Genomic DNA, 15,722 nt, shown 5'->3' with positions numbered 1-15,722 from the left:
CAGGGACTTACTCAGTTTTCTGGATAGCCAGTATCAAGTACTGAGGGAGACGAAAAAACCTGTATAGCACACAGATGGCTATATTTTGTTAGAAGGAAAGTTCATACGTGGCACCCAATATATGTGGCTGAACAAAAATGATGTGGCCTGAGTACTCTTAGCAATGACTAGCAAAGCACAAACCAGAAAGAGTGGATTTAAGTGGCAAAGCATGAACTACACTAGGTGAGGACAAGAGACCCTCCCAGAGCATACTCATATGGGCCATGCAGTATCTTGTACTTGAAATCTGCTATCACAGAGAATCCCCAGAATATGTAGATTCCTATTAGTTTCTATTTTTCTTATTCTAGTAAGTCAGTCTAGTTACATAAAAGTTTACTGGTATTTAAAGGCAAAAAAGGAGTGTTTAAAGTATCTTCTGAAATAACTGAAAGCTATTTATCTTGCTCTTAAAAAATAAATGAGAAGACACAAAATTTGACAACTAGCTTTCCTCCTTTTACAAGTGAAAGAGCTGAGTCCTGCAAGCTGTCCACTGTCTTCAAAGCCGACTATTCAGCTGACCTTCACCCACATTCTCAACCACTCACAGCTCTCACCCATCTCATCACTTTGGTCATCCAGCACTGCAAATGCTATGACGACACAGGCAGCACTGTTAGTTTATATGTACTAAGCAAAGGATACACACTTTGGTTTCATTTTTCATAAAAAATTTCAATTCAATATAAAGGTTTACAAGGGAAATAATACAGTGAAGATTATTTGACCTACAACACCATGTTTAACTTCTGTAAATCTAACTAGACTAACATTTCTTCATAAACGCTACAAGAAACCAGGCAATCATTATGAGCAATAAACAAACTTTAAAATGGCATTAGCTCTGAACAACTAGTCACTTCAATAATTTATTTTTGTTAATGATAAGAATATTTTCTTAGTAAAATTGAATAATTCATTCTGTAACAGTAAATGATAAGATAGCATTCAATCTACAAAAGTGAACATTATCTTAAAATTTCAAGGAAAAGTTAGTTCACTGGAAATTCATCAATCTTTTTGAATAGAAAACTGTATCCAGTTTTTTCATATTTCAAACATAAATGTACTTTAATAAAGGAAAATCCCATTTCTTATATCTCTTTCAATGATTATTACAGTGAAAGGTAACACATGGATTGTGGGCCCACCTAGTAAAATGCTTAGTGTAAATGTATAGAGAATCATGAAAGAAAATCAAGTCGCACAAATTCCACATGATTGAAATGACTAACAGTAAAGCCTAAATTATAACATTCCCCATTTCCTGTTTGGCACATATATTAACACATTTTCAAAGAGTAAACAATTTAAGACCAATGGATACCAATAGCACAGTAATAAAATGCCTAAAGGTTATGAACATCTTAAATACCTAGTTCCCATATAACTTCTGTTACCAATCCTATCTTCTGTGAGGTTGAAGCTGTTCAAAGCATTTTCTGATTCAAGGATAGATAATTCACTAAGTGTCCTACAGAAAATCCATGTTGAATCATACCGTTCCTCTCTAAACTGGTACATCTTTTGATGGCCTTCATTTATGAGAGCACATGTGCACCTTACTCACAATTTTGAAAAAAATGGCAGGCCTTCATACATATCACTTTTTAATTTTATCCAATCATTGATCTTTTGAAGAGTTGTTTTTTCTTGACTTAATATTTTTGCAACTTTTTTCATCTTTTGATCATTTCTTTCTATATACTTCATCCCTTCCAGCTGAAGCTGGTCCAGCTTTTCATCCCGGCTTTCATCTAGGGGTATGTTTTCACATATCACAGGATTAAATCTAAAATACGTGTCAGGAGGTAATAGGCCATCAAGCATTATATGGACTTCTGTTAAAACAAAATGAAAAAAAGGTTGGTAAGAAAATGTGTGCAATAAGTTATGTTGAAGTGATCCATTATTTTTCTCTTTTACAATTCACTTTCAAAATACTTCATATATTTGCTCAGTTAGGGATCCTGCTTGATACTCTCCTTGATGAAATGACTTCCTTTCTTTAGCTTTTCATTTTGGGGTAATAATCTTCATTGGGCTATATATTTATGCATATTAAGATTCATCACTTTTAATTGAGTAATTTGACAAAATTTTGGTAATGGGTAAGCATTTGTTTTAATACCATAAGTCATACACATTCCCATGCCCTCCAAAGGTTTCTGAGTCTCCACAGTGAACCATCCCTTACCCCGTCCTTTATAGAGGACGTCACACAAACATCCTTTATCATCATGTTAGTTGTCTTGTTCTCCTTTTAATTAGTCATATGTAAACTCACCACTTAATCAGTAATTGTTTAGAGGCTACTTAAACTTGCTATTATACTTCAATAACAACTTATTGTAAATTATTGTTTCAATGTAATACTTTAAAAAGTTTTCAAAGTTAACTGTCACGAACCTCTATATTTGTATCATTAACTACAACATAAGTACAGTGAGGTAACATTTCACATCTTCTAAAAATTCCAACAGTGCTTGCACTGTCTGATGTATAGACTTATACAGTATGAGACCAGTTCACTAAAGACTCTTTATGGTAGATGAAAGAAATTTTCTACCATAAGAAAATTGTATTCATTCATCACAAATGCAAAATAAAACCACAAACTCACAGTATAATGTTGGCTCTTATTAAAATAAAGAAGTGTTGCTAAGAAAGTGGAAAGGGGGACCATACTGTATTACTGGTAGATATGCGAACTGGTAAAGCTACTATACAAAATAATACAGGTGCTTTACAGAATTATATAGCTAACATATGTGCCAGAAATCCCACTCTGGGTATATATGTGAAGGAAATGATCAGAATCATGAGAAGATATTTGTCATATCTTGTTTACTGCACTACTCAACAGTCCAGATACGCACTCCAATATGTATTTTACATACAGAATGGTGTTAGCTTTAAAGGCAGAAAAAACTCCTGTCATCTGCAACATGACCGATGGATTTAAAGGACATCATACTTAATGAAACAAGCTAGACGCATGAAGACAAATAATGCACGATATTTGTATGTAGAACCTAAAGTCAGCTTAGAGAAAAGAGAGTATAGAATGCTAGCTGTCCCAGAATCTGGGGATGGTAAAGATATTGGCCAAAGGATAGAAACTTTCAATCACTACAGCTGAAAAATACTAGTGTTTAAATATACAGTATGGTAACCACAGTTAATCACACCAGGAAAAGATTCCTTAGCTTGTCTATGGCAATAATTATACAGATTCTACTTAACTTTAAAGAATGAATTGTACAGCTTTTGTCAGTTTTAACAAGTTAAAAAGATATCTCACTAATTTAGCAAGGCTAATTTGGCAAAAACTTTTCAGATAGCAAAAAAATCCCACTATCATGTTTTTTTGTGGGTTAACTTATAAAAGATTACGGTCTTTAAGAGAAAGCAAAAAATCTCACTAAGTTATTGATTTAACTAAAGTTATGTTGATTTAGAGAGAATACTACTTTAAGAAATTAATAACCCATTTTAGAACCTAAAAGTAAAGCAGTAAGATAAAGAGATGTAAACAAAGCTTAGAGTTAGAGACATATGTAAAGCTGACCTGTGCAAAAGCTTAGGTGGAGACTTGCCAGTTAAGAAAAAGAAAAGCAACAAGGGTTAGATGGGTTTAAATGTTCAGATAATAACTGAACATTTATTCATATTCAAAGTTCAAAACTCACTATTCAATACACACTCACCAAAGGCTGAAATAAGTGCTAAGAACTGGAATCAACAATAAATTGGATAAGGCAAGATACACATTTTTGCATTTTAAGGTCTGAGGATGAATCTAGGGCCTCACAAATGCCAGGCAACAACTTGAATAATGAGCTTCATTTTCACTTTCTGCCTTAAATTCTAGTAACACAGAGAAGTATGCAATAAATAAATATATAATATACAGCTATAAGAGGAAGAATGTGCTTGGAGAGGGCGGAAGAAAAGCATCTGGGTTAAGTGGCTGGAATAAGGGGAGGCAGAGGCAGGCACATTTCTGAGTTTGAGGCCAGCCTGGTCTACAGAGTGAGTTCCAGGACAGCCAGGGCTATATAGAGAAACCCTGTCTCAAAAACAAACAAACAAACAAAAAAAAAAAAGGTGAGGAAGCTGAAGTAGTCTGGAAAGGTACTCTGGAGAACAGACAGACTGAATGACACAAAGGCCACACTTGTATCTGAGCTGAGCAGAGAGCCTTATAGAGACAGTACAGCAATAGCAGAGGCCATGAGGCCCAAGAGTTCTTAGAAAGCATGGAGTACAGTAAGGATTAATGTGGTGGATGCACTTGGGGAAAGAAGAGGCACATTCAGGGGTTCAGTTTTAAAAGGTCTGGTGAGTATTAGTGGAGGAAGGCTTTTGGATTAACTGATATTTTAATGGCCCATGTTGGTCTTTTCTAGACTCTACTAGAAGGGCAGCAGGAGCAGAAACAATTCTAATGCCGGGCAACTTCTACATTTGTCATAATCCAATTCTCTTAATCCTCCAACTGTTTCACAATTATGTGAACATTTAAACCCATCTAACCCTTGTTGCTCTTCTTTTTCTTAACTGGTCAGCTTTGTATACTGCTCTAACTCTAAGCAAGGAGAGAGTCTCTTTAAGGATCACTGGACAAAGGAAGGGTGAGGAGCTCCTGTGTGCTTCCCAAAGCTCACAGTGTAGACCCAACCCACTCTCTCACAGCTGAGATCACATTTTACCTAAATGGAAACGCTGTAAGTTGAAGTTAAGGGAGCACAGAAAGACTAACCCTCTGTATCTGTAGCACTGCTGATAACGTTAGAGAGCTTGGTCTTCAGGCTCGTGTATGTTGACGTATTCCTCACATCACTCTCATAGCGTCCTGTGCCCAAGGATACTATACACTCCAGTGGGGTATCTGGCCAGATACATTTACACTCATGCAGGGCCAAGGCCGAAGGGTTATTCAGAAGCAAACCTCCATCCTGAAAAACACAAGCCATAAGAGCAGTCAGTTCAGAACTCAGTCTAGGGAAAAGCTACCACTGTAGTGATCGACTTATGACAAGAGGATCCTTTCAAATGAGTTTATTCATATGCTACAACTGCAAAACCACCCTCTAGAAGGGTAAGTTTTAGTTTCCTATTTTGAACAACTTTTTGGATATCTTTGTGTATGCTGCTTGAAAATACTGAAATGAAATGAAAATCCTAAAAACATTTCCATGTATATTCATTATTAATTGTGTACACACAACATGAAGGTAGGAGGAAAACTGCCATGTGGGTCCTAGAGATTGAACTCAGGTCTCATGATCTTCCCACCTTACCTTCTGAGCTGGCCCAGCTACTTCTTTCTTAGTTTCTTTTTAATGGCTGAATTTTACTATTTTTAATATGTGTCTATTCGCATTCAGATGTCCATGGAGGCCAAAGGCATCAGATTTCCCTGGACTGGAATTACAGGTGGTTGTGAACTTTCTGATGTGGGTGCTGGCAACCAAACTCAAGTCCTATGGAAGAGCAGTATTCACTCTTAACTACAGAGCTATCTCTCCCTGATTAAACCCTTTCTTGTGTTTGTTTTTGTAATTTGAGGGCTTTTTTGATAATAATTATAGGCAAGTTTCAAAGGGTATAACTCATTTGAAAGGTATAATTCAATGGCATTAGCTACCTTTACACTGTCTCAAAACTTTTATTTGTAACATTTCCAAAAACATTTTATCCAAACTGTGTAAGCATTCCCCATTTCCTTTTATCTAATTGACTATTCATTCTATAGACAACTCAGATGAAAACTTCTTTGTAAATAAACCACATCTGTATTATTTAACTATCTTATTAGTGACTTTATCAACTCAGTCTATAACTATTTATGTTATGTTGTAGTCTGAGTTATTAAGCCACATTCAGCTATGTCCTTTAGAGGAATTCATGAATAAAGAAATTAATTTTGTAAGTTCTGTTAATTCTAGAGAACCCTTACTAAAACTATGATGCATCAGATTCTTTTTAGCAAAGATGGAAAGTTAACAACTTAATTTTGGAAATAGAGATGAAAAAGATGAGACAGAATAGTTCTGTGTGAAAAGTGCTAGTTCAAGATAAATACTATGCTAGTTTCTGACAAAGAGGAAGTAACTTCAGCTACTGAGAAAGAATCCCTGCTTTAGTTTTGTCTTCGGGTTTCTATTCCTATGATAAAACACCATGACCAATAGTAACGTGAAGAAAGGGAAATTCCCCTTACCCTTGGCAACTTGAAGACTGATGAATCACCAATCAATGAAATGCCCTAGAGACTTTCTTTCCTACAGGCCAGTCCTAGGGAGGCCTTTTCTCAATTTAGACTTTCTTCTTCCTAAATCCTGCTCCATAATTTATAATCTACCTGACTCTAAAAGAATATGAACTAAAGTGAGAGACTTGTAGACATGACAGCTAAAATGTATTTTTAAAATGAAATTAAAAATATTATAAATTTAAAGAATTTAGGATGAAAAGGTTATGAAAATGCTATATTTTAATGTTATCTTTGACAACTTCCTAAAGGGTAAGAAAGAGACCGAGACTAACTTTGCTTCCTTCCAAGTTTTTTTAAGCAATCAAGATCACTCATATTTTAGAATAAAACATTACTTTTTGAGTGGAATTCTTTTCCGCAAGATTTACAAAAAGACACTATAAAAGTATTTACTTGCCAGGCAGTGGTGAGGCACACCTTTAATCCCAACACTTGGGAGGCAGAAGCATGTGGATTCCTGAGTTCGAGGCCAGCCTAGTCTACAGAGTAAGTACCAGGACAGCCAGGGTTATACAGAGAAACCCTGTCTTGAAAAAAACAAAATAAGTATGTACTTAAATAGGGTCTAAAATTACAGATGCCATTTGAATATACTTTTCTTTTTAAAGATTTATTTTATGTGTATGAGTACACTGTAGCTGTACAGATGGCTGTGAGGGATCATGTGTGTGGGCTGCTGGGACTTCTGCCAGCCCCGCTCACTCCAGCCTCACTCATTCCAGCCTAATTTACTGTAGCTGTCTTCAGATGCACCAGAAGAGGGCATCATATCTCATCATGGGTGGTTGTGAGCCACCATGTGGTTGCTGGGATCCGAACTCAGGACCTTTGGAAGAACAGTCATTGCTCTTACCCGCTGAGCCATCTCGCCACCTCGAATATACTTTTTAAGATAAATGTGTTATTGTTCCTGGTGTCCACTGGTTACAAAGTACATCTCTTATTCAATGTAGTTCTGTCCTTTACACAAATTATTTTAGCAGTAGCTCAAAATAAATTGAGATTACAGTCATTAGTATAAAAATGGTCAAAAACTAAATTTCTGTGAGGAAGTTTTCAAGTTTATATAGCCAACAGACAGCTTATACAGAAGGTCTATGCATGAGCTTTGGGATGGAGTATGTATATGCTCGGCCCAGGGAGTGACAGGATTAGAAGGTGTGGGTAGCCCTGTTGTACTAGGTGTGTCACTCTGGGTGTGGATAATAAGATTCTCATTCTAGCTGCCTGGAAGCCAGTCTTCCACTAGCAGCTTTCAACTGAAGATGTAGAACTCTCAGCTCCTCCTACACCACGCCTGCCTGGATGCTGCTATGTTCCCAACTTGATAGTGGACTAAACTTCTGAACTGAAAGCCAACCCCAATTAAATGTTGCCCTTATAAGAGTTACCTTGGTCATGGTGTCTGTTCACAGCAGTAAAACACTAAGATAGGTTTGAATGCTATCTAAAAGTTCTTGCCAGTAATATTATACTTTTTTTTCCCACATAAGTGATTATAATAAAGAGTACACAAATACTTCAATGATTAGAAAAGAAAGAATTCGCTGGGTGGTGGCACATGCCTTTAATCCCAGCACTTGGGAGGCAGAGGCAGGCGGATTTCTGAGTTCGAGGCCAGCCTGGTCTACAGAGTGAGTTCCAGGACAGCGAGGACTACACAGAGAAACCCTGTCTCAAAAAACCAAAAAAAAAAAAAATCTTTTGTTTTTTGAGATTTGAATATAATTATTTAATTTCCTCCTTCCCATTCCTCTGTCAAAACCCTCCCACATAACCCTCTTTGCTTTAATGCTGATTGAAACATTTATGAATTTAAAGACAGCCATACAGGTCCACTTACTTGATGAAGATCATTCCCCAGCGCATATTCAGCAAAGTAGCCTGGAGCAGCTGATGAAGCTCTAATGGCCTGCCACATTTTATACTGACAGCCTCCTAAATAGTGAGAGTTGGTGCCAGGAAAATGACCATAGTTTCTGAACACAAAAGCTTTTGGTGTTTGTCCTCTGTTTACTATGGTACTTATAGCAGCTACCTAGAGAGTTTAAAAGTAAACAAAAAATATAATTATTACCCACAATATCTAGATTATTTAAAAACTGAATACTATTTATTATTATTAATTTGTTAAATGCAAGGAGTCTCATTCTGTAATCCTACTTGGCCTAAAACTCATCATATAACCTACACTGGCCTTGAACTTGTGCAGTTCTCCTGTTTAGGTCTCCTAAGTGCTGCAATTACAGTGTGAACTACCATGGCCAACTGAATGCTATTTAGTGATATATATCTACGAGACCAACAAGAACAATGTGTGAACACAAAATACTAACAGAGAACTACATGTGTGATATAGCAGAAAGAAAAGATAAAAGGTTTGATAGTTTGAGATATATTAGATGAGAACAATAGAAGATGCACTCGAATACATGATTTTATTTAAGAAGATTCAGAAAGATGCGCATTTCTAAAGTCATAACTGATGTAACAGTGTTGACAATTTATTCTTAAACTTCAACAAATGCAGTTTGATTTTTCAAGACAAAGTTTCTCTGTATAGCCCTGGCTGTCCTGGAACTCACTCTGTAGACCCGGCTGGCTACAAGAAAAATTTTCATGTGCTTTGAAAATATTTTGAGATTCCATCTTATACTTACCACAATGGCTAAGATTAATAACACAAGTGACACTCATGCTTGCAAAGATGTGGAAGGAAAATATTCCATTGCTGACGGGAGTGCAGACTAATACAACCCCAATGAAATTAGTGTGGAGATTCCTCAGAAAATTGGAGCTCCATCTACCTCAGGACTCAGCTACACCACTCTTGGACATACACCCAAAGGATGTTTCATCCTACCACAAAGATAACAAATCAGCCATGTTCACTGCTGCTCTATTTAACAGCCAGAAACTGGAAACCACCTAATGTTCCTCAATAGAAGAATGAATAAAGAAAATGGGGTGCATTTACACAATGGAATGTTACTCAATTGTTAAAAAAAAAAAAATGAGATTGCAAGTGTCTTAGGGTTTCTATTCCTGCACACACATTATGACCATGAAGCAAGTTGGGTAGGAAAGGGTTTATTTGGCTTACTTCCCATTGCTGTTTATTACAAAGGAAGTCAGGACTGGAACTCAAGCAGATCAGAAAGCAGGAGCTGATGCCGAGGCCATGGAGGGATGTTTCTTACTGGCTTGCTTTTTCTGGCTTGCTTAGCCTGCTCTCTTATAGAACCCAAGACTTCCAGCCCAGAGATGGCACCACCCACAAGGGGGCCCTACCCACTTGATCACTAATTGAGAAAATGCCCCACAGCTGGACCTCATGGAGGCATTTCCCCAACTGAAGCTCCCTTCTATGATAACTCCAGCCTGTGTCAAGTTGACACACAAAACCAGCCAGTATAGCAAGCAAATGAATGGAACTAGAAGAAAACATCCTGAGTGAGGTAATCCAGATGTTGAAAGATATATATGGTATGTACTCACTTGTATGTGGGTATTAGTCATTAACTAAATAATAACCAACCTATATTCCACAAACCCTAAGAGGTTAGGTATAGGGGAAAGGACGAAAAGGGAACAGATGGGTCTCCCTAGGAGGAAATAGAACAGATTTTACAGGTGCACAGGAGGTGGGTAGGAAAGGAAATGGAAGGATAAAATAGGGCAGGAGAGGGGAGATAGTGTTGAGGAAGGAAATGTGGGGAGAAACAGATGGAATTGAGGGGCACTTGAGTGACGATATGAAAACACAGTGCAGTAGAAACTTATTAAAACACAGGAAGCAATCCTAATGAAGTCTCCTAATAATGGAGGATACAAACTACCAACTGGCCATCTCCTGTCACCAACAATGCTTCCAGTACCAGGACTAGATTGTATTCAATTGAGCTGTTGGCCAAGGGGGTCCCAATGAAATCCCCAAACAAACCCAGGCTGTTGCTAAGGTAAGGGGTTGCTCTCCACAAACTACAGCCAGTGACACTGCTGAGAAAAACAGCCACACAACTCACTGACCATGGAGCAATGGAGCTGGTGCCTATATGGAGCCTCAGCCCTACATTCTAGTATCTTGGTTTAGGAAGTTATTCTACTGGCTTCCAAAAGAAACAAACACAAACCTAGCTACAAACCAAAACTGTTGACATATAATCTGTTCTCCCTGCAAAATATGCTTTGATAATGGTGGCACAAAACTTGTGGGAGCAGCCTTAAGCCGACTTGACTTAAGGCCCACTCCACAAGACAGAACCCATATCCAATACTGCTTGGGTGACTTGAGACTAGATAGTCCAAAAACCTAGGGTAAAACAAAACACTTCTAGTATAAAAGAAAAAAAGTATCAATGATACTCTGCTATACTCATAGATCCATGCCTTAGTCAGTCTTCAGCAGAGAGGCTTCCTCTTGCAGGAGGCCCATAGCAAGTCATTATGTAGAGAGTGACAGTCCTTTGAACACACAGCTTTAAATGGGATGTCTCCATCAAATCCCTCGCCTTAGAGCTCAGGGAACCCCTCAGAAGAGGAGACACATTAGAACAAGTACACCAATGAGGCTGTGTGAGGAGATTTCTGAGACCTTGTACGAAAACTCCAAGTAAACAAGACAAAAGTCTTGTAATCTCTGTTCCTCCATAAGATGGGTTGTTCTTGGAATGTGCTCCTCCCTGGGGTAGTGGATATGATAGTTGACTTCAGATTACTCATTGCAAGTGGCTATCCATTGTTTGTTTATATTCTGTATGGGAAATCATGTTTCACCTGCAGCTTGTCCTTAGGATTATATACAGCTTGAACTCATGAAAACTTTACTCAGGTGACTTTTCTTAACCCTCAGGGTATAAATTGTCTGATGCTCTGAATAAAGACGGTTCTTAAGTGAAAATTTATTCTGTCTCATTTACTGGCTCCATACTTCCAGGTCTTACCATCAACTAGAGCAGTAAACTGGGGTGGAAAAGTACAAGAGCCAGAGGGGATTGAGCAAACTAGGAGAATAAGACCCTTTGAATGAATTGAGCAAGGCTCACATAAACTCAGAGATTGAAGCAACAAGCACAGGTCCTGCACAGGTCTGCACTAGGTCCTCTGCATATACATTATAGCTTTTCAGTTTAGTATTTTCATGGGACTCTTTTAAGTTCCCGAACAAGTGGGTCTCAAATTCCTATGTCTACTCTTGGGGCACTTTACCTTCTGTTGGAATGCCTTGTTCAGCTCAACGTGATGGACTTTGCTTTGACTTACTATTTTATTTTATCATGCCTGGCTGTTTTCTTTTAGCAGCCTGTTCTTTTCTAATTAGAGACATAAAGGGGGTGGATCCGAAGGGAAGGGGAGATGGGAAGGAACAGGGAACAGAGGGAGGGAAAAATTGTAGTCAGAATATATGAGAAAAGAATCCATTTTCAATGAAAGAAAAGAATGGGGAAAATATCACGATTTTAGTGAAGTCATAGCATAGTTCTGCACAAATTCTCAAAGCTTTCAGATGACAGGCCTAAGCTTTCCTGTCCTGTGTCAAACCCGGCCAGGGCCCTGTATGCTTTGTCATTTAATAAACAAAGGTCCTATCCTAGATTTCTAGAATTCATGACTCTTGTCATCTATGGCTACCAACTGGCCATCCACTAAAATCCAGAGGGTCTTTCTATAACTGAGATACAGAAAAAAGAGGATTACGAATCCTATCTGTAGCTGCCTACTCTATTACAACAAAAAACCTTTGCAAATGGCTCAAGATTTCCTGTGCACGTTTATTCTTTTACCCAAAGTTAACAACATCCCATAATTTGTAAACAAGTATTCAAACAAAAACAGAGGCCCAGTAATCCAGAAGAACAAACAAGAGGGGTAGGTAGGGCACATCCTAGGGTCCTCTTCCAAGGAATGAAGTCATCTCTTTGTCATGGCCTTCAAGAGTAGTGTGTGATCTAATCTGCCTTACTGTTCTAGTCTCATCCCACATGCTGCCCTCAGATCCTTGGCCCCTAGTCTTTGGGAATTACAGTTCCTGGAATTCTCTTTGAGGCCTACATAGACCACTCTCTTTGTCCCTTTGCCAGGAATGCTCCTACTTACTAGTCTTCACAATGAAGTCTCACAAAGTAGCCTTCCTTACATCCCTTGAAATGTATGCTTTCAGAGAACTGCTAGTATGTTCCACAGCATCCACTTCAGGACTACTTCATTTGTGAGATTATTTACTTAAAAATCACATTAAGTAGGTAATTCACAGCCCTGTGGTCCCACGTAAGTGTCTAGCTTACTTTACTATATTAATATAACTAATACAATATTATCAGAAATAAAAAACACTAAAGATTAACAAATATCATATACTTATAAAACATTGTTTCTATACACTTTGAAAGCATTGTGATTCTAGTAAAATGTCACAGCATTATTAATTCAGTGCTGTCACAAAGGCATATAGCAGTCACAAAAATGAAGGTCTAACAGTGATGAAGTTATAAAGACCAGCAGAGGGAGTGCTATCTTGATTTTGCATCTTTATACCTTGCCATTCAAGAGTAAATACAAGCTGTGTGGGATTTCTACACACATCAATTTTAATCCTCAAGCAAATTAACTATTGTTAAAAGCAAGTTAAAACAATTTCAGATTGTGAGGTTTCAAACAAATGAAGCATACATAGTAGAGGCATACCTAAATGACTCAATTTTTAAAAATTAGGATTCTACTTGTACATTAATATAATCCTGTTGATTTTACATGTTATATAAAACTTCTCTTTGAAAATCTAAGATAGAAAATACTTTAATTTTCCTTAAATCACTCAATTGTTAAAATATTATGATAAAATATTCTAGATTCTCAGTCTCAATTCATTTTTTAAGCTATTACTTTTACTACAAACGATCTAATAGTTACACCCTTTATTTTAATAGAATGATCTAATAGATAAGGAATCAATAACATTTATTACAAGAAGTTCTCAAGAATGTTTCTCTTAGTACATGGTTTTTCCGGACTCTGTGATGCTCTGCCTAGGAGACCTCACTCACCTTAGGACATGCAGGGTCTCTCGCTGTTTCAATCATTAGTGCAGATCCAATTCTATCCCTTTAGCAAACAAGAACACATGAGTTATATAGCAAAACTACTTTATCGCATAACAATCAAGGACTAGACTTGCCTGTAGCTTTGTGATTGGTTATGTGTAAGCCAAATCAACACTTTCCAAAGATACTTTTGTTCATGCTGCTTTATCATAACAATAAAAAGAAAACTAAGACATATTCCTCCTTTAAAAATTTAATGTAAAAGAAACTAGGAATAAATAAAGTATGTTCTTTAAAAAGGTATTCTGGACCCATTAGATGGCTCAGTATAAGCATACTTGCCATCAAGTCTCAATGATAAGTTCATTTGTAGGAACCCACATGGTAGAGAGAACAGTGTGGTACAAATATCCACAAAAAGATATACACACACAATAAATAAATGCAAAAAACAATTTAATATACTTTTCAATATATGGTTAATATATTCACAATATAATGAGTTGCTCTGATATGAAAATGAGCAAAAGATTATATCCATAAAATCCACAAAAAAAAGTAATAAAAAAATATTTAAAAGGTTGGCAGTCACTAAAAACTTCCCAAACTCATATATTTTAAAAATTAATTTGATTTTGTAAAATAGAAATAAAACAGATTGGTGCTGGAAGATGAGTAAGCCAGGATCTTATTTTAAAGAACAATTCAGCTATATACATATATCTCAAGACTTTTCTTTGAAAATTTCATACATGTGTTAATGTGTTTGGACCAAATCTACCTTGATTCCTTGCCCTCCAAGTCCTTCCCTCTCCCCATCACCACTTTCCCCTCCCAAATTCATGTGATCTTTTATTCTCAAAACTTTCAAAATATGTGTAACATTTCTGATACTTTTATGTCTACAATTTCCCTTTAAAGATATCAGCAGACTTACGTTAACATATCCATGTCCATTTGTAAACTACAAAAATAAGACATCTTCAGTGTCCTTTTCTAATAGGAAATATGTTAAATAAAGTAATAAAATGAGCCGGGCAGTGGTGGCGCATGCCTTTAATCCCAGCACTTGGGAGGCAGAGGCAGGTGGATTTCTGAGTTCAAGGCCAGCCTGCTCTACAGACTGAGTTCCAGGCCAGCCAAAGCTATACAGAGAAACCCTGTCTCAAAAAAACAAAACAAACAAACAAAAGTAATAAAATGAGATAATGAACAACCATTAAAAATTATATATATAATAAGAGATCACCTGTGACAGATGCTAAGTGGATTATCTCCACTGGAGGGGAAGAGGAACAGACAAATGCACACAAGCAAATACTTGTTTGGTTATATGTTCTAAAGGGGAATGTGAAATTCTTTTGTTCTTAGTGGGATTATAGGTTATTTTCAGTGTTTTCTTTAATATTTCATTATTTCAAAAAGATAGCATTTGAACAAATGAACATGTCCTATAAATTAACAAGTTTGATACATTCTGAAATGCTGGCAGAAGTTTAAAGTTTTCTACCATAGATAATCCTAATCACAAAAGGAAGAAAAATATAAATCTTATGTGTTCATAAATATCCTGGGTAGAAATTCTTTAAAAAAATATGATCCCAGCCCATTCTGGAATGTAGTGCAGTCTTTCAAAAGTGCTACCATAATAAATTTGAAAACAAGGGAAAGAATACAAATTTACAAGTATAAAGTAACTTCAGCTATGTAAAGTAAATGTGCTAAGGAAATGTCTCACTGAAGCGTGAGGACTAGACTTTGCATCCTCAGAACTCACACAGAGAGCTGAGCATGTGCTTGTAAATGTGGCAATGGTGAGCTGAGAGAGGTATAGACAGGTAGCCCTGGAGCTTCATGGCCAATCAGCGTAGCCTGCTCAGCTAAGCTCCAACCTAGTGAAAGTATCCTGTCTCCAGCAAATGGTGGGCGGTGCCTGAGTAAAGGCCCTGGATGCTGACCTCTGACCTGCGCCTGCATCTGCACACTTGGATGCATGTGCCCACACATGCGCACCCCCCATACATTCATCCACAACCCATATACACACACACAAATTTAATCAAGAAAAATAACTAAATATATTACAGGTTACATAGCTTGCAATAATAAATTTGGGGTGACTTAAATTTCTACTTTCCACTTCTAGTTTTTATTGCAAAATACTAGTATTGATTTTATTCTGGAAATAAAATTCTAATATTACAGTCTGTTTGAGACTAATGACGAGAAGAAATTGTAAGACATCAAATAAAAAACAGTACCAAATATAATCTATGTATAATATGGCCTCATTTTTTTTAATTAGATGTTTTCTTTATTTACAATATCTCTTTTCCCAGGTTCCCCTCCAAATA

At 36.9% G+C, this 15,722-nt stretch overlaps 1 protein-coding gene across 1 annotated transcript in view; it reads right to left on the bottom strand.

Moving 5' to 3' along the window:
• Positions 1-699: 699 nt before the first annotated feature.
• Positions 700-15,722, bottom strand: part of Pnpla8 (patatin like phospholipase domain containing 8) — a 42,868-nt gene continuing 27,845 nt past the window's right edge. The window contains exons 7-10 of the mRNA XM_031355291.1: positions 13,372-13,429; positions 8,172-8,366; positions 4,811-5,006; positions 700-1,886 (exon numbers count right to left, since the gene is read on the bottom strand). Coding sequence (XP_031211151.1) covers positions 1,612-1,886; positions 4,811-5,006; positions 8,172-8,366; positions 13,372-13,429 — 724 coding nt within the window. The 3' untranslated portion in view covers positions 700-1,611. The remainder of the gene's footprint in view (positions 1,887-4,810; positions 5,007-8,171; positions 8,367-13,371; positions 13,430-15,722) is intronic.

This window comes from Mastomys coucha, unplaced genomic scaffold (assembly GCF_008632895.1).
Source record: "Mastomys coucha isolate ucsf_1 unplaced genomic scaffold, UCSF_Mcou_1 pScaffold6, whole genome shotgun sequence".
Lineage (NCBI taxonomy): Eukaryota > Metazoa > Chordata > Mammalia > Rodentia > Muridae > Mastomys > Mastomys coucha.
This window is presented reverse-complemented; position numbering and strand designations above follow the sequence as displayed.